At 33.2% G+C, this 23,458-nt stretch overlaps 1 protein-coding gene and 1 long non-coding RNA gene across 2 annotated transcripts; both read left to right on the top strand.

The window, feature by feature from the left end:
• Positions 1-8,502: 8,502 nt before the first annotated feature.
• On the top strand, positions 8,503-11,782 carry LOC143636798 (uncharacterized). Its single transcript, XM_077104298.1, has 10 exons — positions 8,503-8,657; positions 9,726-9,853; positions 10,068-10,181; positions 10,278-10,512; positions 10,645-10,729; positions 10,827-10,877; positions 11,189-11,286; positions 11,361-11,440; positions 11,524-11,585; positions 11,684-11,782. The coding sequence occupies exons 1-10, from the start codon at positions 8,503-8,505 to the stop codon at positions 11,780-11,782; spliced, it is 1,107 nt and encodes a 368-aa protein (XP_076960413.1).
• A 4,006-nt stretch (positions 11,783-15,788) lies between these two features.
• LOC143636785 (uncharacterized) lies at positions 15,789-16,236 on the top strand. The gene is made up of 3 exons (XR_013154313.1): positions 15,789-15,879; positions 15,959-16,033; positions 16,126-16,236. It is a non-coding gene; the product is annotated as an uncharacterized LOC143636785 (long non-coding RNA).
• Positions 16,237-23,458: the final 7,222 nt, after the last annotated feature.

The raw sequence follows: 23,458 nt of genomic DNA, 5'->3' as shown, positions 1-23,458 counted from the left end.
GTAAATTATACCATCAAATGTCCAATTTTTAACCGTTTCCACTTGAGATGATAAAGGTAAAAGCATGAAAGCATCTCAACAGCACCCCAGTTACCTCTAGCAACTGCAACTTGTACAGGCTTTAAACCATTCTAAAGTGAGCTAAGGTTTTTTTAATGAATGGGAGCCACAAATACCATGACAAACAAAGTTTAACATCATCAGCCATATTGGGAACAACACCAGCTTTTAGCAAGCATGCGTTCATTCCGAGTTACAATATCAGCAGCAATGTGTAGTGGCGTTACTCCACCAGCAATAATATTTACTTTAGCACTTGCTTGTGATCCAACACACATAAGTATTACTATTTAACAAACACTGCATCTTGAGATATTTCAATAAAAACAGAGAACTTAGTGTACCTGAACTAACAACAATGCTTGTATCTGCAAATTGGCGACTGCAGAACCAAGGGATGAAGGTTGAGAGAGTGTGTTTTCCGACGGCCGGTAATGTGACAGTGAAATTGCAACCGAGATCGGCCAGAATAGTCACTTGAAGACACGGGATTACAAATCTATAACATATAAACTGATAAACGCAAATCAAATAATTGTGATTCAATAAAGCAAAAAGAAGAGGATGACGTGAAATTGAACCGAATGTTTGTTAAAATTAATTTAAGAGGCCGACTATAAACTGACCTTAGTAGGAACTAAAACAGTTTAATAGAAACAAACAAACCTAAAATCAGTGGATGACCAGTAGAATGGTGATGGTTAAATTTAATTCAAGTATGAAATCGTCTGATGGCGGAAGGAAGCTTCGGTTCTCACCATCATCGTAGATGGTGATGGTTATCCGACGGAACTGAAACTAGGGCTTCTTGACCCATGTAAAGGTTAGGGTTTCTAGGAACATGGTGAAAGCAGTGGTGAATGAACACGATTGAGAGATCGAATTCGCCTCAAGAAGTGATTTCTTGTCAACGTAGGGTTTTCAGAATATGAATATAGAGAGATTGAGAAAACCCGTGAGGTGAGATTGAGGAAGATGGTTAGTAATTATTATTATTATTATTATTATTATTATTGAGGAGTTATGACCCGTGTAAGAGTCATTCGGGTTAAACCGAGCTAAATTAATTAGAGGACACCTTTTAAAAATCAAGCAATCTGGCAGCTGCCATAAATAAGGAAGTGATCATATCGCGACACCTAGGATTTTAGAGGTTTCTTTTATATATATTACTAGATATTATCCCCCGTATTACGGGGGTTGTTTTACATTATTCGTTTTTAATATTTATATATGTATATTTAGATTTTAATTTTATTTATTGTAAGAAAGTTAATAATTAATATACTTAGGATTTGATGATGAAAATGGTTTCATAAATAAATGATATGTTATAACCCGTTTAAAAGCTATCTAGGTTTGGTGATACCCATTACCCGTTTATTTTCATTATTATAAAATTGTTTTTAATTATAAATAATAACTTTTTTTAAATAAAATAGGATATAAATTTTTAGTATATTTCTATTTTATAGGATTTTCATATCAAATCTTTGATAAGATTAGTTTTTTAATATAATGAGATGTTATACACCGTTTAAGAGCTATCTGGGTTTGGTGAGACCTTTTACCCGTGAATTTGGGTCAAATGCGTGAGAAGCCTTCATTTACAAATAAAACAATCTGATAGCTTGAAAGAATGGTTGTTTTACATTTTTTGTTTTTTAATATTTATTTTTTGGATTTTAATTTTTTTATTGTAAGAAAGTTAATAATATACTTAGAGTTTGATGATGTAAGTGTTTCACAAATAAATGATATATTATAGCCCGTTTAAAAATTATTTGGATTTGGTGACCATGACCTGCTTCTTTTTTTACTATAAAATTGTTCCTTAATCATAAATAATATCTTTTTTTTAAATCGGATATTAAAGTTTAGTATATCCCTATTTTATAGGATTTTCATATCAAATAATTAGTAAGATTAATTTTTAATTTAATGAGATGTTATAACCCGTTTAAGAGATATTTGGTTTTGGTAAGAGCCATACCCATAAATTTGGGTTAAATTAATGAGAGGCCATTTAAAAATTAAGAAATCTGGTGGCTTTCGTAAAAGGGGGGAGCGACCACATCGAGGATTTTAGAGTTTTCGTTTATATATATTATAGATATTTGGATTTTAATTTTTATCTATTGTAAGAAAGTTAATAATTAATATACTTGAGGTTTGATAATGAAATGGTTTCACAAAAAATGATATGTTATAATCCGGATTAAAGGCTATCTGGGTTTGGTGATACCAATTACTCATTTATTTTCTTTATTATAAAATTGTTTCTTAATTATAAATAATATCCTTTTTTAAATAAAATAGGATATTAAATTTTAGTATATTTCTATTTTATATAATTTTCATATCAAATATTTGATGAGATTATTTTTTAATATAATGAGATGTTATAACCTGTTTAAGAGTTATCTGGGTTTGGTGAGACCTTTATCTGTGAATTCGGGTCAAATGCATAAGAAGTCTTCATTTACAAATAAAGCAATCTGAAGGCTTGAGAGTATGGTTGTTTTACATTTTTCTTTTTTTAATATTTAATTTTTGGATTTTAATTTTCTTTATTGTAAGAAAGTTAATAATATACTTAGGGTTTCATAAATAAATTATATGTTATAACCCGTTTAAAAGCTATCTGGATTTGGTGACCCATGACCCGCTTATGTTTTTTACTATAAAATTGTTTATTAATTATAAATAATATCTTTTTCTTTTTAAATTGGATATTAAATTTTAGTATATCCTATTTTATAGGATTTTCATACCAAATAATTGGTGAGATTAATTTTTAATTTAATGAGATGTTATAACACGTTTAAGAGTTATCTGGTTTTGGTAAGACCCATACCCATGAATTTGGGTTAAATCTATGAGAGACATCCATTTAAAAATCAAGAAATCTGGTGGCTTACATAAGGGGGGAGCGACCACATCGCGTCACATAGGATTTTAGGGTTTTCGTTTATATATATTATAGATATTATAGATGTAAGAAGAGAGGAGTGTCACATGGTGTGTGGGTTTACAATGTGGACGGTAGTAGTAAATAGTAATCGCCTAATATGAGTGGACATGGCGTGACACATAAATATGAGACATGTTAGGCTGAAAAGTATTTGGAGTGAAAAGAAAAAGCGCAAACTTGGGACATGTTAGGTTTTTAATCATGCTTTCATGTTGAAGGAAGTTTTCGTGAGATTTGGTTGCGTCCTCTAAATACATAATAAAAAACACGAAATATGATTTTGTTGTGGTGGCTGTCATTTTCGTGGCTTAAAAATGAATTGACTTTGTAATTGATCACAGTAAGGCTTAAAAAAGAGCGAAGAAATATTATTGAATGAGTCGGGAAACCTAAAACAAAATTAAAAATATAAAAACATGTTAAAGCACTCACATCCCAGTTAGTATAATTCTCTTATCTTTATATTCCAAGATAAATAAAAAAAAAGGCCCTCCAAATCACTCCTCTGTCCCATTCTTTAATGTAATCTTTATATTTATAGTTTTAAAGTAAATTTCACAGTATATATAGCTTTTTATTCTATTTACCGACTCATGCATACTTCATATCCTTAGTTTTTAAAAGATTGGGTTTTGCGATTCAAAAAGAAGTAGCGGCGCAGCTTGTTGCCCGCTTGCCTTCTGTTTCGATGTAATCCAATAAACAATCATATATTATAGAAGCACATTTTCATCTTAAGCACTTAATTATTATATTGAGACAAAGCTTCATAAAATATTAACAAAATAAGGTTGCAAAATCACAAGTTTCATCCAAACCATTGAATAAAACCAACTCGTGATATGAAGTATATAATAAAATACTATTAGGGGGTGTTTGGTAGAGGGATTTGATTGGGGAGAAATGGAATTAGAAATATTTCTTTTGTTTGTTTTCCACTTTTCATTTCTATTTCTCTTTCTATTTCTCTAAAACTAGAGAATTCCATTTCTCTTTAAAACAAAGAGAAATCCATTTCTCAGCAGCCTCCTCATAGCATGTCACCACCTCGTCTCCGGCCACCACCTCGTCTCCGACCACCACCCCGTCTCCGGCCACCACCCCGTTTCCGGCCGCCACCTCGTCTCCAAGTCTGCAACCGCCACCTCGTCTCCAAGTCTGCAACCACCACCACGTCTCCACAGTTCGCAGTGGTGAACACAGAGATGGTAACCGGTTGTAGGTTGCAGGTGGTACGGGTGAACGGAGATTAGGGTTTCAAGTGGTGGTTCGTGGTAGGTTAGGGTTTTCAGATGGTCGGGTGATTGTGGTCGCAGGTGGGTGACAGTGGTGGTGGAAATCGGCGGTGGTCGCAGGTGGCTTATGATTATCATCATCATCATCGCCACCACAACCACCACCACAAAATCTCCAAAGAGGCAGTGATGACATATCTGAGCCTCCTTTTTCTATATCTTATGTTCCAAAAATTTGAATCTTTTTAATTTCTTGTGTACTGTGGTTGAAGAAGGGGATTTGGTGGCGGCAGCCGGTGGTGGTGGGCTGTGGTTGAAGATAGGGCTGTGGTGGTGGTGCTGGTGGTGTGGGGCTGTGGTGGTGGGGCTGGTGGTGGTGGTGGGGCTGTGGTGGTGGTGCTGTGGTGGTGGTGCTGGTGGTGGTGGGGCTGCGGTGGTGAGTGGTGTCAGGTTGGGTGGAGGTGGGGTTGGGTATGGAAGAGTTCTCTGTTTATTTTCTCGTGTACCAAACAAGAGAAATGATTCTCATTCTCCATACCAATTCTCTTTCTCTACAATTCCATTTCCATTTCTATTTTCTCTCCTTTTCCATTCTCTGTACCAAACACCCCCTTAAATAAACATGAGCTCTATGGCACAGGATATCATTACTTGTTGAAAAGATAACCTTTTCTATCAATTTTATATTCTAGGAGGTTGGTTGGATGCTTAATGGTTTTCAATTTCTCGTGTTTCTAAAATGTAACTGGGCTGCTAATTGGAGAGTTGATGGGCTTAAAGGCTGAGGACTTAAAATTGTGAAAAGTAATTAATTAGATATAAACTTTTAATGTATCAGTTTGTTAATATCATGTAGGGTGTGTTATTCTACAACTAGGATAATAACCCGTGTTACACACGGGTGAAAGACATATTAACATAACAAACAATATAAAATATAAACTACGTATTCAGTCAACATAAATATTTGACATAAGTTTTTTACCTTTTAGATGTTACAAAAGATGTTAAACTATATCTATAACATAAAAAGAAAATACTTTATAAATAAACAATGCAATGAATAAGAAATAATATAACATAAATGGACCATTAGACCTGAAAAAAAATAAAAAACACATATTAATAAAAGATTTTGTAATATTAATTGAAAACTAAGTTTACAAATATATGTCAACCTTAAAATGTATCACATTAAGTTTTCAAAAATCTCTTTGTAAACAGCTTTATTTAATTTTTTTAAATGTTCCTAATTGTTCTAAAGAACGTTTTTTTCTTTTTTCTTTTAGAGTGTTTTTTATAAATAATTTTCAGAGATATCTATATTTTTATAGCATTTTTCATGTCATTTCTTAATAAATAAATAAAACTTAAAGAACATTCGGTTTGATCACCATTCACCGGCTCTTCTTCTTTCCTCAAGAGTAAATTAAATCATTGACAAGATGGTTATTAATTGGAATAAATAGACTTAATCATGGAGTTAATTGCATTAATTTGAATAAATAGATTTAATTGAATTAAATTAGAATGCTTATTTTAATTTAGTGGATTAAAAATAATTGTGAATATGTGGAAATTATTGATATGAAAATGTGATTACATGGAATCCTATGTGGATAAGCTAAATAAGGACATGTGGAGAGAATCATCTTGCTTTAATATATTAGTAAGATAAGATGTTCATAATTGTTCTAAAGAACGTTTTTTTCTTTTTTCATTTAGAGTGTTTTTTATAAATAATTTTCATAGATATTTATATTTTTATAGCATTTTTCATGTCATTTCTTAATAAATAAATAAATAAAACTTAAAGAACATTCAGTTTGATCACCATTCACCGGCTCTTCTTCTTTCCTCAAGAGTAAATTAAATCATTGACAAAGTGATTATTAATTGGAATAAATAGACTTAATCATAGAGTTAATTGCATTATTTGAATAAATAGATTTAATTGTATAATTAATTGAATTAAATTGGAATGCTTATTTTAATTTAGTGGATTAAAAATAATTGTGAATATGTGGAAATTATTGATATGGAAATGTAATTACATGGAATCCTATGTGGATAGGCTATAATAAGGACATGTGGAGAGAATCATTTTGCTTTAATATATTAGTAAGATAATATCTTATCATACATTACGTACGCGACCTTCCAGAGGGTTGGATTAAAAAACACGCGGTGACAGTTTCGTAAATAACCCAAACTAGTTCATGATCAAATTCGTCGATTACAAATCCATTTTGATCCAAATTATGAACTCATCGCTCTATCTCATCCAATTTCTAAACCCTAATCAGAGCTTAAAGTATGAAATCTCTAAAGTCAAAAACCAAAATCAAAATGAAACGTCGTTGAACATCAAGAATCTTCAAAATTGATAAAAAAATGATGATTTAATCAATCAAATTGATGTGTAGAAGGATTTAGATTCATCAATCGATTATGAAATTGCATAATACTATACTCAATTGAACTCTGATTACGGTTCAAAATATCACGTTTAAACGTTCTGAACAAATCTGAAGACACTAAAACGTTTTGACAAAAAACGAACACATTTAAACGTTCAAGTTAAACGTTCTGACAAAAAACGAACACCTATAAACGTTCAAGTTAAACGTTCTAACAAAAAACGTACACCTTTAAAACGTTAAAGTTTAGAAGTTCAGAACAAAAAAGTTTAGAAGTTATGTTTAGAAGTTCTGAACCCTAACCAAGAGCTCATATATGAAATTAAACGTTCTAGACAAACCTTTAAATGTTCAGAAGCTCAATTCTAAAATTAAACTATTTGTAACAAGAAATTGAACGCTAAAACATATAATCTCGTAATCATCAAGAAATCATCAATCGACCATCGATTTCATCATATGAACAAATATGGAACGTATTTAAAGTTCTGCAAAAGGGTGTCTGCAAATTGTGTATTTCAATTGAATTCAATTCAATTGAAGTGGTGATGGTGAAGGGGGTGTGCCGATGCCGACGAGTGGGGGCGGAGACAGATTGAGGGAGAGGGACGATCAGTTGAGTGTAATTGTGATTTAGGGTTTCTGAAAATCAACGTTTCGAAATGTCGCGTGCGTAATGTACGATAAATGATTATTGATTATTGTATTGGATCCTTTATCATATCATGTAAATATCTAAATTACATTCACTCACATTTTCTCTCTAACTTCGACTTGCTTCTGCTTTCATTTGTATCCTTGTCTAATCTTCTTTTATTTTGTTTCCACTAATTGCAATTTCTTAATGCTAAATTTATGCAATAGTTGGGTATGTAAATATATCAACGAGAAAACTATATAAATAGCCCCTACGGTTTAACCATATTATTTGGTTTCCAGATTTTAAAGATTGCAAAATTAGTTCAAATATGTGCGAGAGAGCTACATGATTAGTCTTCACTATTAATTCAAGTTAATTTTTAACTGAAAAGTGATCATATGTGAAGATAATTATGTAATTTGAAACCTCATCATAATATTCTTTCAAACTATATACTTCTAATGTTAGTTTCCATAGCAAAAGTATAATAATATATATATTATGTAATATATATCTACTATTATATTCATTGAAAGTTATTATATTTATGCTCGCGAGCTAAAACATGTCTATTAAATGAACTTTAATTTAGGCTCAAGTTCCAACTCAAGCTTTTTTGAGATGGCTCGATTCAAACTTCTACGACCTGATCTTGAGTAACCAATGAGTTGCTACTTGCTAGTCTCGTTTACAGTTTACACCCTATATTTTCATACCAGATTCAGAAGTTCTATATCCTCACTAAGAGAAAATTATACCTTATACAGGCACAAATGCAGTTTGCCGAATAAGAGAAACAAAAGGGTATTTTTGCATATTATTTTATAAACAATCCAATATGTATTTTATTAATTTCATCCATTTTGAAAACTCTCATCGTTCACATATCACGAAAACACACTCCTCAAAACATATTTCCAAAACCCAAAAACAAAAATCCAATCAAAACTTCAAAAACCCAATCAAGCAAACAAAACAATAAGGGCAAATTCGTCCATTCACGAAACCTAACGTTACCTTCCTTTCAAATACCAAATCCCTTTTAAATACCCTTCTTGTCCCTTACCCAACAATCTATACATACACAAACATATACACCTACAACGCTACAAGTACGCAACTCTATATGCATTTGTCAGCTACAAGATTTGAACCTACCAACGGAATTCGATAATGGAGGATGATTATGATTACAGTAATGGTGATCCGGCCGTGGAATTTGATGCCGATTACGAGTTTGATGCTGACCGGTTCTTCGATTTTACTCGTCACGAGACGAGTGACGAAGCGAGTCAAGCCGAATTCGGCCGAAAGCTATCCGCCTTCGCGTAAGTTGTAGAGACTAATTTTGTAAATGTTTATTTTATCTGATGCTGTGGATCATATAGTTTTAGGTTAAGATAGGAGTGCTTGCTCGAGCTAGGCTAGATTACACACCATTTTTAGATTGAGCATCGAGTGAGTTTAGAGCGTCGAGCAATTTCCACAGTCCTAGTTGAGGACTGAGCGCACCTTTGCTTGTGCTTGGCTCGTTTACCAACTGAACCGAGTGGAAACCCAACGAGCATTCTCCAAGCATTTTTCGAGCAATTTATGAAAATTACACTCGCATAAGTTAGTTTAGGTTAAATTTAGCAGATCATTCACCTCAATTTTGAATTTGAAATTTTAGGTTTGACTTTAAAAGTCTCATAGTATGCAGTGATTTGATGTTGATTGATCTGATTTATGAAAATTAAAGCTCACATAAGTTAGTTTAGGTTAAATCTACAGGTGTAAACGAGTGGAGCCGAACTCGACTAGGCTCATTTTGACTTACAAGAGCTCGAGCTTTGCTGGTTTCGAGCTCTTTTTCTAAAGCTCGAGTTTGGCTTGTTAATTGGTTTTTAAAGCTAGGGTTCGGGCTCGGCTCTTTTATTATTTATTAATTAAATTATATACCTCTTTTATTATTTATTAATTAAATTATATACGTTTTTAATTATTTATATATTTTGAGAAAAAACCTATAACGAGCCTAAGCTTGGCTCGAGCTCGGCTGTGCAGCGTGAAGCTGTGAAATAAATACATAGAAGACCAAAAGAGGTTAAACTTAAAAATATACAAGGCTTGACAAGCCTGAACGAGCTTCCTATACAAGGCTCGAGCTTAGGCTTGATAACTAAACGAGCTTTATTTTGAGGCTCAAGCTCAAAAAATCTCGGCTTGTTTTGACCTTTCTAGTGATCCGAGCTCAAGTAACTCGCGAGTGGCTCAGCTCGCTTGCACCCATAGTTAAATCTGGTAAATCATTCATGTCAATTTTGAATTTGAAGTTCTAGGTTTGACTTTAAAGTCTTAACTTTATGCAGTGAACTGGTGTTGATAATTGATACTTTGTTGTAACCATCATACAGATTGACTTTGGGGGAAAATATGCTAATAATAGAAATTTGTGTGCAGTGTTTACTTGTTAAGTGTGGGGTAAACCCTGGTTCTGGTCCTGGCTTTGGCTTATGCAGCTCACAGTTGATTATGGTGATTTGTACTTGTGGTCCATATTATGTTTGAGGAAAATAAACACCATATTCCATATATTGATTATACTGAGTGGTCCTTGTTTTCACCCATCATTATTGGGTTACACAGTCCATTTAAGTTACTGTCCTGATTGCCGTTTCAATATGTAATTATTTTCTTGGCTGTATTCATGTTGATTGCAATATGATTTGCTTGTTAATTCGGTTATTTGATTTCAGCATTTTCGGTTGGACTACTTTCAAGAGAACAAAGTGAAAATGCCAGCTGTTCTACATCATCAAAAGCTCTTCATAATGCACCTGAAAGTTCCTCAATGGCTTTTGGCAACACCGGTATAACACAATACAAGTTTTGGTCACTTTTGTTGCATTTTGGTATAAAATATCAGATGTGATTTACTATATTGTCATCTGTTAAATCTCTTGCAGATGGTGAAGTGGCAAATGAGGGAGTTTCGTTAAACCTGAAGAATTACAGTTTACAATCATTTCAAAACCAACAGTCTGCCAGTACTGTACTTAAAGAGAACATAATAAATGCTAGCAATAAATCTAAAACAAAATTAACTTGGAAACCATCTTTCCCAAGGACTTCAACTTTGATGAAACCTACAGCAAGTCAACTGGCTAAACAAAATCACGAGCATTTAATCGAAAATTTCAGGTGATTACTGCTGAATTATTAATTGTTACTGAATTCATCATCTATTGTTCTTTATTTCTGGGACTGCTATGAAACATAAAATATATTAATATAAGTTCCTAAATATATAATATCTATAAATTTTCTTGTTAGGTTTCAAAAATCAGGGAACAATTCTTCGGTTGTTGAAGGCCAAGCTGCTAAAAGACAAAAGATTGAGGGAGGCCACTTGTATAAGGTCAGAAATAAATTATTATTCCTCTTATTGTGTATACAAATATTAGTTTGTTTATATATTCATATATTATGAACATTTGAAATGTTTTACTTCACAGGCGGCATATACAGATCAACAAGCAAATTTTGTCCATAAGGCACCAAAAAGGGTATGTTGCATAAATTTAACACATTTAGCGGTTCCCTCTAGGCTTGTAGCGAACTGAACGTTATGTTCATCGTTAATTCCTTTTATGTTCGACTATTTAATAAACAGATGTAACATGTACAAAATTTTTTGTTCATTTAGTTAAATGAACAAACATGAACACATGCCTCCTTTGTTCATTTACGTTCATTTATGTTTGATTGTGTACATAATCATTTACGTTCATTATTGTTCAGTAACTTAAACATACGGACACGAACATGAACCATTCATGTTCGTTTGATTCATTTACATTTTGATGGTTTACTACAGGAAGGCAATGCAAACGAAAATTTAGGTCGTGGTAGGTTACGACTCACTGTTCCTAGATCTCCCGATCTTGCAACCGCTCAACGGGCACAAAGAATAAGGTTCAATTCACATATTAATTAATAAACATGTTTATATGCGACAATTTTGAAGTAATTAAATGTTTTGGTTTTAGGAAAAACGATAATAGTGGAACCGAGCATGTATCAACACTAGCTCCCGGGTTTCGAGCTCGCCCACTCAACAGAAAAGTTTGTACTTGCATAACAACTATATTTTATGTTTTTCCTTCATGTTTATATATATATAATATTTGTTTTAATTTTCTTTAAGTGCAGATTTTGAGGCACCTTCATTCTTACTACAAAAAAGAAGCACGCCAAAGTTACCTGAGTTTCAAGTAAGTTGTGTCTTGATCGTTATATTTTTCTAACAGTTTTTGTGGTAATAATCATTTCTATAGCTAAATATTTGAATCATATTAATATTTCTTACCAGGAATTTCACTTGAAAACATCTGAGAGGGCTACACAAAACACTGCTGCTGGACCGTCAACTTCTGGATGTTGTGACAACAACTCAAAGGTTAGAAATTAAAGATGATAAAGATGTTAGTATTAGGGGTGTAGCTGAGCCCAACTGAGCTCGAGCTAGTGTAGGCTCAACCTTGGCTCCGTCATTATTTAGTAGTTATTTAATTATATATATCATAGTTATTAAATGCGGTAGGCACACTCAAGGCCCATAGGTCTTGCTTGGGGCCTAGTACAAGGCGCAAAAAGAAGCGAGGGCCCGAGCAAAAAAAGCGCACAACGAAAATAATTAAAGGTATATTGTGTATTCCAAAACTTGAATAACATAGTTGCAATACCAAAAAAATATTCAATACCAAAAGTTCAAAACCCAAAATTTGTCCAATACCAAAAGCAAATTAAAGTTTAATAATTAATAGCATCAACAACAAACATAACTTATGCAGTCACTAACTAATTGAAGTCATGCTCTACACATTAGGTTAAATCGGATTACTAATTATGCTCTGCAACCTTACCTAACCTAAACAAAATCAGATTCGCATTTGCCAAATCTAGAACAAATAATAATCAAAATTTACTCATTCCTGGTTAAAAACTCCACCTTTAAAATTTAGTTTTAAAGTTTAAATCATGTAACAGGAAACATAAATCATAAAATGGGAATTCAGCAAAGCAAATTAAACTAAAAGAAACATGAACATATTTATTTTTTAGCAATCTTGCAACTGTACTTATTAAACAATAAAAAAATTAAATAAGCATTTATCATCAAGAATTGTTGATGATTTATATAGAAAGATTGGATTAAACTAAGTAGATTTGACTTTTTTTGGTAATTCTTATGAATCGGTTAGTGAAAAATCAAAAAAAATAAAAAAGAACGGAAAGTGCTCCTAGAATTGCAACTAGAAATAGCGCCTAGGCGCAGTTGGCGATCACTTTTAACAACTTTACACACACACACATATTTATTTTCAAAATACAAGAAAGTGGTTGAAATGCAATGCTTATAAATCTCTTATGACATTCTATACAGTATACGAACAAAAATTCTTTTATTTTCACATGTGTAAATCATGTGTAGGTATATTTTCGATGCATAACCTATCCATGCGTAGGTAAACGCTTAATATTAAAAAAACATATGAACAAATTAGTTTATTGTTTTCTTTATGCACCTAACATAGAGATTTGTATGTAGAAGTAAAAATTTTAAAACATATAAACGATTTAGGTATGCTCTCTTTGTTTTCACAATAATATACATGAGCTATTTTAAACATAATTATACATGAGCTATTTTAAACATAATTATATGTATAATAATATATATATTTTGTAATATAGGATTTGGTTCATTTCAGAAGTGTTTCTTAGAGCGAGAAGTGCGAGAAGAGATTATAACGAATCACATGATTTCTTTTTTAATTTCTTATTATTTAAATAAAAGGGTATGTTAGTCTAATATAAAATGTTTTGTTTTGTAACTCATACTCATTAATGGTTTAATTGATGTTAAGTTACTAACAAATGATAAATCAATCAATCAATCAAACATACCCAGTATTTCCCACCACAAATAGCCTAGGCTATCATAAGTAGGGTCTGGGAAGGGTGGTATGTAGGCACACCTTACCTCTATCCCTAAAGATAGAGAGGAGTCTTCCGGCGAGACCCCCAACTCAAAAGTAAATAGATATACAGATAATATTTATATATATATATATATACAATCAACTACAGTACTATGATATTAGTCTGTTTAATTAAACATTTCACTATAGATAAGCTAAAAACACAACACACGATAGAATTTAGTAAATAATAATAAGTAGAAAATAATAATTCTAAAAGTAGGAATTAATAGTAAGAACGATAGTAATACCAACAACACCCACAACACCCACCACAATAGCAATAGCAATAGCAATAGCAAAAGGGATAGTAATAATAATAGCCCGTCATTCTAAAGGTCTTTAACCTTAATTCTACGTCTCCAAGAACTCCTATCCTCAACCATGTCCTCAGAGAGGTGCAACTCTAGCAAATCACGCCTAATCCTCTCATCCCAAGTCAATTTGGGTCTACCTCTACCCCTCCTCCCCTCTATAATAAGGCTTTCCACTGATCTAACGGGAGCCGTTGTCTATCTCCTTTTTACATGTCCAAACCATCTCAATCTGCCTTCCCTTATCTTATCTTATCTGATATAGTAGCCACCCCCAGTCTTTCCCAAAAAGCGTCGTTTCTTATTCGGTCTAACATTATGTGTCCACACATCCACCTTAGCATCCTCATCTCTGCTACCTCCAACTTGCGCATGATAAGTTATTATTATTATTGTTATTATTATTATTATTATTTATTTCATCTAAAATTTGAACAATTAAAATCCATTTGATCTAAAATCATTTTATTCTAACGCATGGCTAATTAATTTTTTTATTTGATATCTAATGTGAAGTTTTTTGTTTTTTTTTTTATTTAACTAATGTAGTGTATGCTTATCTTAAGTAATGTAGATAAAGTTATTTAATCTAGTGTATGCACACTTTAAATTTTGTATAGTCATAACTAATGTAGTGTAAACATATCATATATAGTCTTTGAAAAACTAATGTAATGTATGCTTACTTTCAAATGTTGTGTAGTTATAACTAATGTTGTGTAGACATATCAAATGTAGTGTAGGCAAAACTAATAAAGGGTAGGCACCCTTTCAAGTGTTATATAGTCATAACTAATGTGGTGTAGAAATATCATGTGCAGTGTAGGCAAAACTGATGTAGCGTAGGCTCATTTTCAAATGTAGTGTAGGCACACTTTCAAGTGTCGTATAGTCATAACTAATGTAGTGTAGATATATATAGTTTGTGTAGGCAAAACTGATGTAGCGTAGGCTCACTTTCAAATGTAGTGTAGGCACACTTTCAAGTGTCGTATAGTCATAACTAATGTAGTGTAGATATATATAGTGTTGTGTAGGCAAAACTAATGTAGCGTAGTGTAGGCACACTTTCAAATGTCATGTAGTCATAACTAATGTATTTTGGACATATTTAATGTAGTGTAGGGATACTTTCAAATGCTGTGTTGTCATAACTAACGTCGTGTAGAAATATCTAATGTAGTGTAGGTAAAACTAATGTCATGTAGTCACTTGAGACAAGTTGGAGTATGTTTTTATGTATCATGTATATGTATTAAACTAGTATTAATCATCTTATGAGCATTAATTATGCTAGAAAAAATAATCGACGAATTCATTAATGCCTGGTTTAATTAGGTCAACACCATAAAAGACATGTATGCCCTTTTTAATTAAAAATATGTCATAAATATGTGTCTTTATTTACGATAATGCCATTTCTATTGTTGACCATTGATTAAACACAATCAATGGTCTAGATTCATTTCTCGCACTTCTCGGTATAATATCACTTCTCGCATGATCCATCCCCTTGTAATATATATATCTATTATATTAAATGAGAGTTATTATATTTATGTAATCAATAGACATGTTTATGCTCACAAGCCCAGTCAAGCTGAGACTTGTTTATTAACTTAGCTTCAAATGAGTTCGAGCTTGAGCTCCTTAAAGCTGACTCAATGAGCCGATTCAAACTTTTAGTGAGCCGATCTTGAGTAACTCATGAGTGGCTAGGCTATACACCCGTACATATTGTATACCAAATTTGGAGGTTTTATCTTGAGATTAAGAGAAAATTGTGTATTATACAGGCACCGCTGCAGCCTAGTTTTGCCTTTGGCTTAGAAAGTAGCAGTAGAGAATCAAAAGGGTATTTTTGTATTAATTTTGAATTCTTGTTTGATATTTATTTGAAATGACATATATAATATGGTTTAATCTGTTCTATCTCTACAGACCACATGTTACAGGTGCTTCAAAACAAGAGGATTGTCAGACACTTCACAAATTCAAAGCTCTACTACCCCTTAACAAAAAGGTATTGATTTCAGTAAAAAATACATATAATTCTTAAATAATAAAGCTGCATTATTTTGTGAATGAAGAAATTTTCAACTAAAGGAGATTTCAAAACTAGCAAGAGGGAGACTACAGTAGCTATGGTGTTTAATCTTCAAACCGAAACACGAGCTCATCATGTTCCACCAGTTGACCTTTTTAACAATGTACACCTTTTTACTTTTCGTAACCGTCTCACTATAAACTTAAAGTCTAAAACATTGAAAAAAACATTTTCATTTGTAGCTCTCTTTGGCATCCGAATCTGGTTCTCAAACAAACAAGCCTAGGTTCGCTAGGGCTCCTTCAATTTTTTCAAACGTAAGTGATTAACCTTAATTAAACTTTTATATTTTCATAAAAATTTGCATTTTAAAACCTTTTATTGAGTTGCATATTATATTGGCACAAAGGTTTCCAAAGAAAACAGAGTACAAAATTTGGATCAAAATAGAATCGTTTCGACAGTGAAAAAGTGATCACTGAAGCATTTCATCATCATTCATTAGCAGGTAAACAAAATAAACACACACAAAGTACTGTATATATAAATATGTATGTGTATATATGTGTGGGTGCGTGTGTGTATACAGATATAGATTGATATACAGGGGATAGTGGATATAGTGGCGTCAAACACCTTAGCTTAGATGCTAAACTTCTTAAAGCATGTTGCTTTCGCTAATTTAATTTAAATCTAAATCATTTAGTTACACCTACAAACATTTTTTTTCTTCTTAATTTTAAGCTCCACAGCTAGAGGTACACAAATCGGGTTCAAATGGAAAACCCGAACCGGTTTCAAACCGGTTTTTTTACACTGGGTTGTAAAATGGCACCGGTTCCAATCAAGAACCGGTTCGGTTCCCGATCCGAACCGATGCCCAGATATGCGAACTTTTAAGAACCGGGTAGGGTATGAACCGGAACCGGTTTTTACGTAAAAACCGGTTCCACCGGTTTTTTTTGAAATTTAAAAATTAGAGCCGTTAGGAACCGGTTCCAACGGCTATATAGCCGTTTTTGACCGTTGGAACCGGTTTTTTTAACTATAAATAGGTTATTTTCTTACTATGAATAGCAAGGTTTGTTTGTTTACTTGTTAAACCACTTCCAAAACTATAAAACACACTCCAAACCACAATTAACCTTAAACCGACGACAAATGGCAACCAATGATGACGTTGTTATGGTGATCGAAACAACAAGATGCCCCGATGTTTGGGTTCATTACGATTTGTGTCTCATGACCGACTCACATGAGTTGGCACGTTGCAAATATTGCTCGAAGTTTCTTAAAGCAGGGTCCAACTCGACATTACGAAAACATACGAATAAGTATTGTCGAACGAAATCGAAAATATTTTATTTCTCAAGTTGTAAGTCGTTATAACTTCATCAAGTAATTCAAACAATTTTTCGGCGGTATGTGGGAACGGGAAGTTTTCAAAAGCGATGGTGCGTTTCATCAATTGCCATGTCACCGGATCAACCCAATGAGCGGTGACACATATGTATGATTCGGGCAACCCGTGTGGTGCCGACCAAACATCGGTAGTTAAACTAACCATGGCTTCTAAAGAATGAAAAGACTCGATTAACTCTTTTTTAGCACACTCCCACAACCTGATACAATGACGTCTTAAGGTAGTACGACTTACATGTGTGTATCTCGGTTGTAGAGTTTCGCGAATCAACGACGTCAACTCCGGGTCATCAAAGTGGTTAAACGGCAAACCTCGTTGAATAACGAACTTTGCCATTCTATCTTGAACTTGAGTCGTGTTGTAACGAAATAGTGTACCATCTTTACCCAAGTCAATTTGATCGGTCGCGCCAATCCCTTTCAACGCCTTGCAATATGGCTTCTCGATGTGCTTTCTCAAAGTAGAGTTGGAATCGTGCTTTAATATTGAACCACATAGTTTGCAACGAGCCTTTTGATAACCTTCGTCATCCACAATCAAATCCCAATTCTTCCATATGTCTTGGTTGCGGTTATGGTTGACTATCGTAACAACCCTTGGGTCCTCCGTAACAGGAACGGGGGCAACAAAAACACTTTTCTTAGCCTTGTTAGTTTTTTTGATGGGTGCCATAATAATATTTAGTTGGATGGTCGGGTAAAGGAACGGGTTTGCTAAAGGAGTAGTATTTTAGTTTGTTTTTGAGTTTGGTGGTGAAACAAGTAATGGAAACAAGTTATATATAGGTTTGGGCATCAAAAACCGGTTCCAATGGCTATATTACCGTTGGAACCGGTTCCAACGGATCTATTGTCTCAAAAACCGGTTCCAACGGCTATATTACTGTTGGAACCGGTTCCAACGGCTAATTGGTGTCTAAAAAACCGGTTCCAACGGCTATATTACCGTTAACCGGTTCCAACGGCTAGTTTGACTTTTGTTTGACCCTTCAAAAAAAACCCGTCGGAACCGGTTTTTCCGAGTGCGAACCGAACCGGTTCCAATTAAGAACCGGGTAGGAACCGGGTTGGAACTGGTACTGACATACAAATAGGAGAACCGGGTACGATTTTCGGGTACAAAAATACCCAAACCGGGTATTGTTCCAACCGGGTTGGAACTGGAACCGGTTCCGGTTCGGTTCCACCAGTTATGTTCCAGAACCGGTTTTTTTGTGCACGTCTATCCACAGCAATATTTATTTCTTTTACAATGTTTCCTTTATCACACTTTCTAATGGGAGTATAATTTTTCAAGTCTGTGATACATTGTAATCGAAAGAAATTTTGAGGTAGAGAGTAAACTTAGGAGAAATTCTATGTATTTAATGTTGTAAATTTTGATATAATAAACTAAAACAACATAGTTTTGAGAAGTTTTCACACCTAAGTTTATGCGTTTGACAACATTATGTTTTTCACCATACACACATACGTGGGGTCTATAAGTAGATAATAACTATAGTAACCCATGTAAATGGTGCTTTTAACTGTGAAAAACAAGGTTGTTAAGTAACCATGTTATCCACTCTTTTTATCTGCCATTATATTTGACTTCCACACTGCGTAAAATGGTTTTTCTTGTGGTTCAATATTTAACGTGCGCATAACATTTTTTATTCTTACTTTCGAATTGACAGAAACTTGGGAATCGGTTAATATTATCAAAATGTCGAAGTCATTAGTGGATCAAACAGTGGAACAGAACATGATGACATCTATTTTCGGCACATATGGATCCTACCAAATCTTGTTATCTACACCATACGACCTTAAACTTGTTAATAAAATGCCACAAAAACAAAAGATGTAGAGCTCACCAATAGTTTGTTTCTACTTTCTTTTACGATGATTGAGAGCACTTATGCCTCTTACAAAGAAGAAACTAACTTTGCATTTAACCATGTGTTGCAATGTATTATGTTGGAGTTGCACATTGAAGGTTGTAAGATGCGAACTCACGAGATACATAACATCTTTGTATGAAAACGAACCTATTAACTAATGTTTGTGCTTGTAGTTTTCATAACCAATCAGTTTCAGTTACTAATGGTTCGGTGTTTTGGTGACACGAAGGGGATTTGGTTAATTCGGTTAATCGATGTGTGACAACTGGTTCTGTAACATTATTAATAAAATGTTTTAGTTATAAGTTTGGCGAGATTAGGCAATTATAAAACTGTTTTTATCGTCTATCATTCTATGCAAATGGGTGTATAAGCCATTAAATTGTTTACTCCTTCCCAACCGCCAGCAATTAAATTAAATATAATTAAAACAGCATACTGACTTTAAAGTCATTTGAACCTTTCATTCATTCATGCAATTTTTACAAAAATCTATCCACAAACCCTATAATTTCGTAACTATGTTGAATCATACAAATTCTTACTCTTTACTCATGTGCATTGCATTCTTGTGTTTCATACTCTTGTGCATCATCTTCGGTTTAATATGCATGATTGTTTTGAAATTTGTTGCCTCATAACTTAAAAATGGTATGTATTATATATATAGTCAGGATGCACCAGTTTTATATGTTAAGGCTTCACAAAAGCCAATCTACTACTGACAATCACATACTCAACTTTTTCTTCAAGGACTCTATAAAAGTATAAAGTGCCCACTAGGCCACTATATTATACATACACAAAGATACAAACTCAAAAAAGCTTCAAAAGCTTTTTATAAATTATAATGAGTTAATTGCAAAAATGGTTCTTGTGGTGTAGAGGTGATAAATGGGTTGGGTTGGGTTGGGTTGGGTTGGGTTGGGTTGGGTCGAACTGGTCATGGGTGGAAATGAGTCATGGGTCGAAATGGGGTTGGGTCAGAAGGGGTCAATTAAAAAAAAAGTTGTTTTGGTTTGGGTCGGAACAAGTTAAAGTCAGAACGGGTTTTGAGATTTTCTTTGAACGAGGATAACGACGAAAATATTTTATTTTTTTAGATTTGTTTTTCTATTTGAATTATGATTTTTTATTATATTTTTTGAATTTTTTCCAAGGGTTTTCAATTACGATCAAAAACCCCTCAAAAAAATATTCAAAAATAATAATAAAAAAATCATAACTCAAAATGCAAATCATAAACAGAAAAAGTAAAAAAAAACTAAAATATTTCGTCTGTTGTCATTGTTCGATAAAAAAACCCCATCGAGAAATCGAACTGAACGTGAAAAAATTAACGAAAATGAAACAAAAGGCCAAAACCGAACCAAATCGAAATAAAAAAATAGATCAAAACGAAACTAAAAAAATTAAAACCGAACAAAAGCGAAATAGAAAAAGCAGACAAAAACAAAACAAAAAACCAAAAACGAGTACGGAATCGACCAAAAAGAAACAAAAGAAACCAAAACCCAACCCGTTCCGTGTGAAAACTTGTGTTGGCTTGAAACCTGAACCGAACCCGTTCCAATCTGAAACCTGTCTCGTGCGAAAACTCATTCCGATCCGAAACCTACCACATTTCCTTAGGACACTAACTCACATAAACCTATTTCTTTGAATTTGTCGACCCATTTTGACCCGAAAATTACAAGATGGAATTTCAAATGACCCATGTTGATCCATTTAGTTAAAATCTCTGATCCAAACCAAGTCATTTGATTTTTAAAACAACCCAAGTTGACCCATTTGAAATGGTTTGGGTCGAGATTGCCACCCCTAATGTGGTGGTACCCCAAACGTAGATTTCAATCCTGTGGTGCTGTTTTTGCAGATATGGGCCCTATGGTTAGCATCTTTTTGTAATTAGGACCTCGCTGTGAACCCAAAGTTTGGTTTTCTGCGAAAGACCGTTCTACCCTTGCAATTTGCAACCCTTTGGTTTTAAATACATACAATTTGGAGCCTCTTTCTGTTAACATAGTTTTCCTCCAACAGTTTTAACCAACCAAATATTGACTTTTTAGGGTTGACTATCTTTGAGCCGTTGACTTTTAATGTAGGCTACTTATTGCAATATACTAAACATAAGTAATCATAATCTTGACTATCTAAACTGATTATTTGTATAAAATTAACCAAATTGACATGAAATCAAAGATTTACGTAGTTAGTTTGACTTAACACAACCTTAACCAATTGAAACACAAGGTGAACACATACATGCATATACATTTAAATCCCTTTAATACACACTACACACAATTTGACCTTCCAAGGTCAACTGTGACTTTGCATGTATTACACAGATAGATACATACATAAATGCATATACACAAAAACATACATACATATACATATATGCATACACATATGCACATATGTATATATCTTTGCATACACATATATATACACACAGATACAAACATACATATATACACAGATGCATACACAACTGCATATATGTATACATACATACATACATAAGCCAATGTTTGACTTTTCAAGGTCAACTGTGACTTTACATACATTCAAATCTATACAATACATACATACATACATAAATAAACACATACATACATAAATATACACACAGATACACATATATATATGCACAGATAAGCTATATATGCATACAGTTATACATACACACACACAAAGTCAACAAATGCATCTAATTCTACATACATACATACATACATACATACATACATACATATATAAAAAGACTTTTATGCCCCTACATAAATAAACATGCATACATTGTAAGTACTTGATTCGGTAACTAATTAGCTTGTTATTGTTGTTCTACAAAGTCAAACAAAGTTAACAAATGCATCTAATTCTACATATTATTTATACATACTAATTATACATACATACATACACCTAACAAAATCTAACAATGCATGCATAGATACACAAAAACAAGCAGTTTAGTTGCGTTTAGTAATACAACATTACACCTGCATTTGTTAATACATAGAAACATGGACACAGACAAAATCACAAAAACAAGCATACTTAAGTTAATATAGCATTGCACCTACATAAATAGATTACCAGTCTAGTTGTTGATACAAAAGGCCCTAATTAGTAGTTAAGTTAATACAAAATACATGACTACAGTCTAGGTCATTACTTGTTAAGTTATTAATATACAAACACTAAACCACCAACTACTTAAACCCTACTCGATTTGATCCTGGCCACCTGGTTGAAACTGAAAATTGTAGACCTGGTATGGTCGGGTTTTCTCCAAAACCACCAACTCAAGTTCCAGGTGTCAAAGCTAACATCCAACCAAATTAAGGCTATAAAAGCAATAACATAATCGTCTCAATTACAGAGCATCGACCTAATAAGTGAAAAATGTGAATTCCGATACCTGTGAAAAATGTGGTATTAAGAATTGCATCCAAAATCCAAGCCATCGGGAAAAAGGCGTGCATGATACGACGGTGGGGACAATAGCAGGAGACGACGATGGGATATGGGATGATTGAATTAGGGTTTTAAGTTACGAAGGTAAGGGGGTTATATGAAGCGGGGGTAATTTAAGGGTGAAAATATGATAACACCCATGAAACTAACTGACATAACAGCTGCTAGTTAACGGCTGGGCTCAATTGTAAAAAAATGCCGACCACAGGGCCTATATATGCAAAAATGGCAACACGGGATTGAAACATGTGTTTAGGGTACCACCACATGGACCATATTTACAATTAACGCAATTATAATCCATATATAAAAAAAAGATCTAATATATCACAAAAATTTGAACTTTGACTTAGCTCGTTTATTCCCCTAAACATAACATAACACTTGCTTCATTGTTAAAGCTCAATATTTGGTTACGTAAGTTATCAGATTAAAATCAGTTAAGAATCTTAAATGCATTGCTTTTTACCATTTGAACTAAGGGGTTTGTTTAGATCTGGTAACTTTCTTCAGTACTTCCTTCATAACTTTTAGATTCTTTTATGAGGATGACTGTGCAAAAGAAGATCCTTAGTCTCAAAAGAGCTTCAGGAAACTTGTCTAAATTCGAAACTTGTCTACATAATAGAGTTTGATGGTGATCTAAATTCTTTTAGATAAGTTTGATATTTGAAAACTTTACGCAAATACATATACAATATCATTCCTTTTAGATGCTACAAAAACATGCGTATAAAAAGTCACTTTTTTTATTGCCCAAAACTCTATTTTGCATCCTATCTTTCATATCATGAAATTATAACAAATTGCTACGTATAAAGAGAAATATATATATATATATATATATAGAGGTGGGTTAACGTACAAAAAGTCTTATCGTACAAAAAGGTACGCGAGATTTTTTAAGCGTTGATTCCGATTTCAAAATAAAGCAAGCGGTGACATAAA

This window comes from Bidens hawaiensis, unplaced genomic scaffold (assembly GCF_021521415.1).
Source record: "Bidens hawaiensis isolate Kalapana, Puna unplaced genomic scaffold, B.hawaiensis_p1.1 tig00008044_1, whole genome shotgun sequence".
Taxonomy (NCBI): Eukaryota; Viridiplantae; Streptophyta; class Magnoliopsida; order Asterales; family Asteraceae; genus Bidens; species Bidens hawaiensis.
Note: the sequence above shows the minus strand (reverse complement) of the source record. Positions and strands in the feature narration are given on the sequence as shown.

What these genes read in the sequence shown, in the direction of transcription:
- LOC143636798 (XM_077104298.1), top strand. Translation starts at nt 8,503, where the DNA reads ATGGAGGATGATTATGATTACAGTAATGGTGATCCGGCCGTGGAATTT. An exon ending in ACAGTTGATTATGGTGATTT is followed by an intron (nt 9,854 to 10,067) that starts GTACTTGTGGTC and finishes ATTTGATTTCAG; the next exon opens with CATTTTCGGTTGGACTACTT. An exon ending in TCCATAAGGCACCAAAAAGG is followed by an intron (nt 10,878 to 11,188) that starts GTATGTTGCATA and finishes GGTTTACTACAG; the next exon opens with GAAGGCAATGCAAACGAAAA.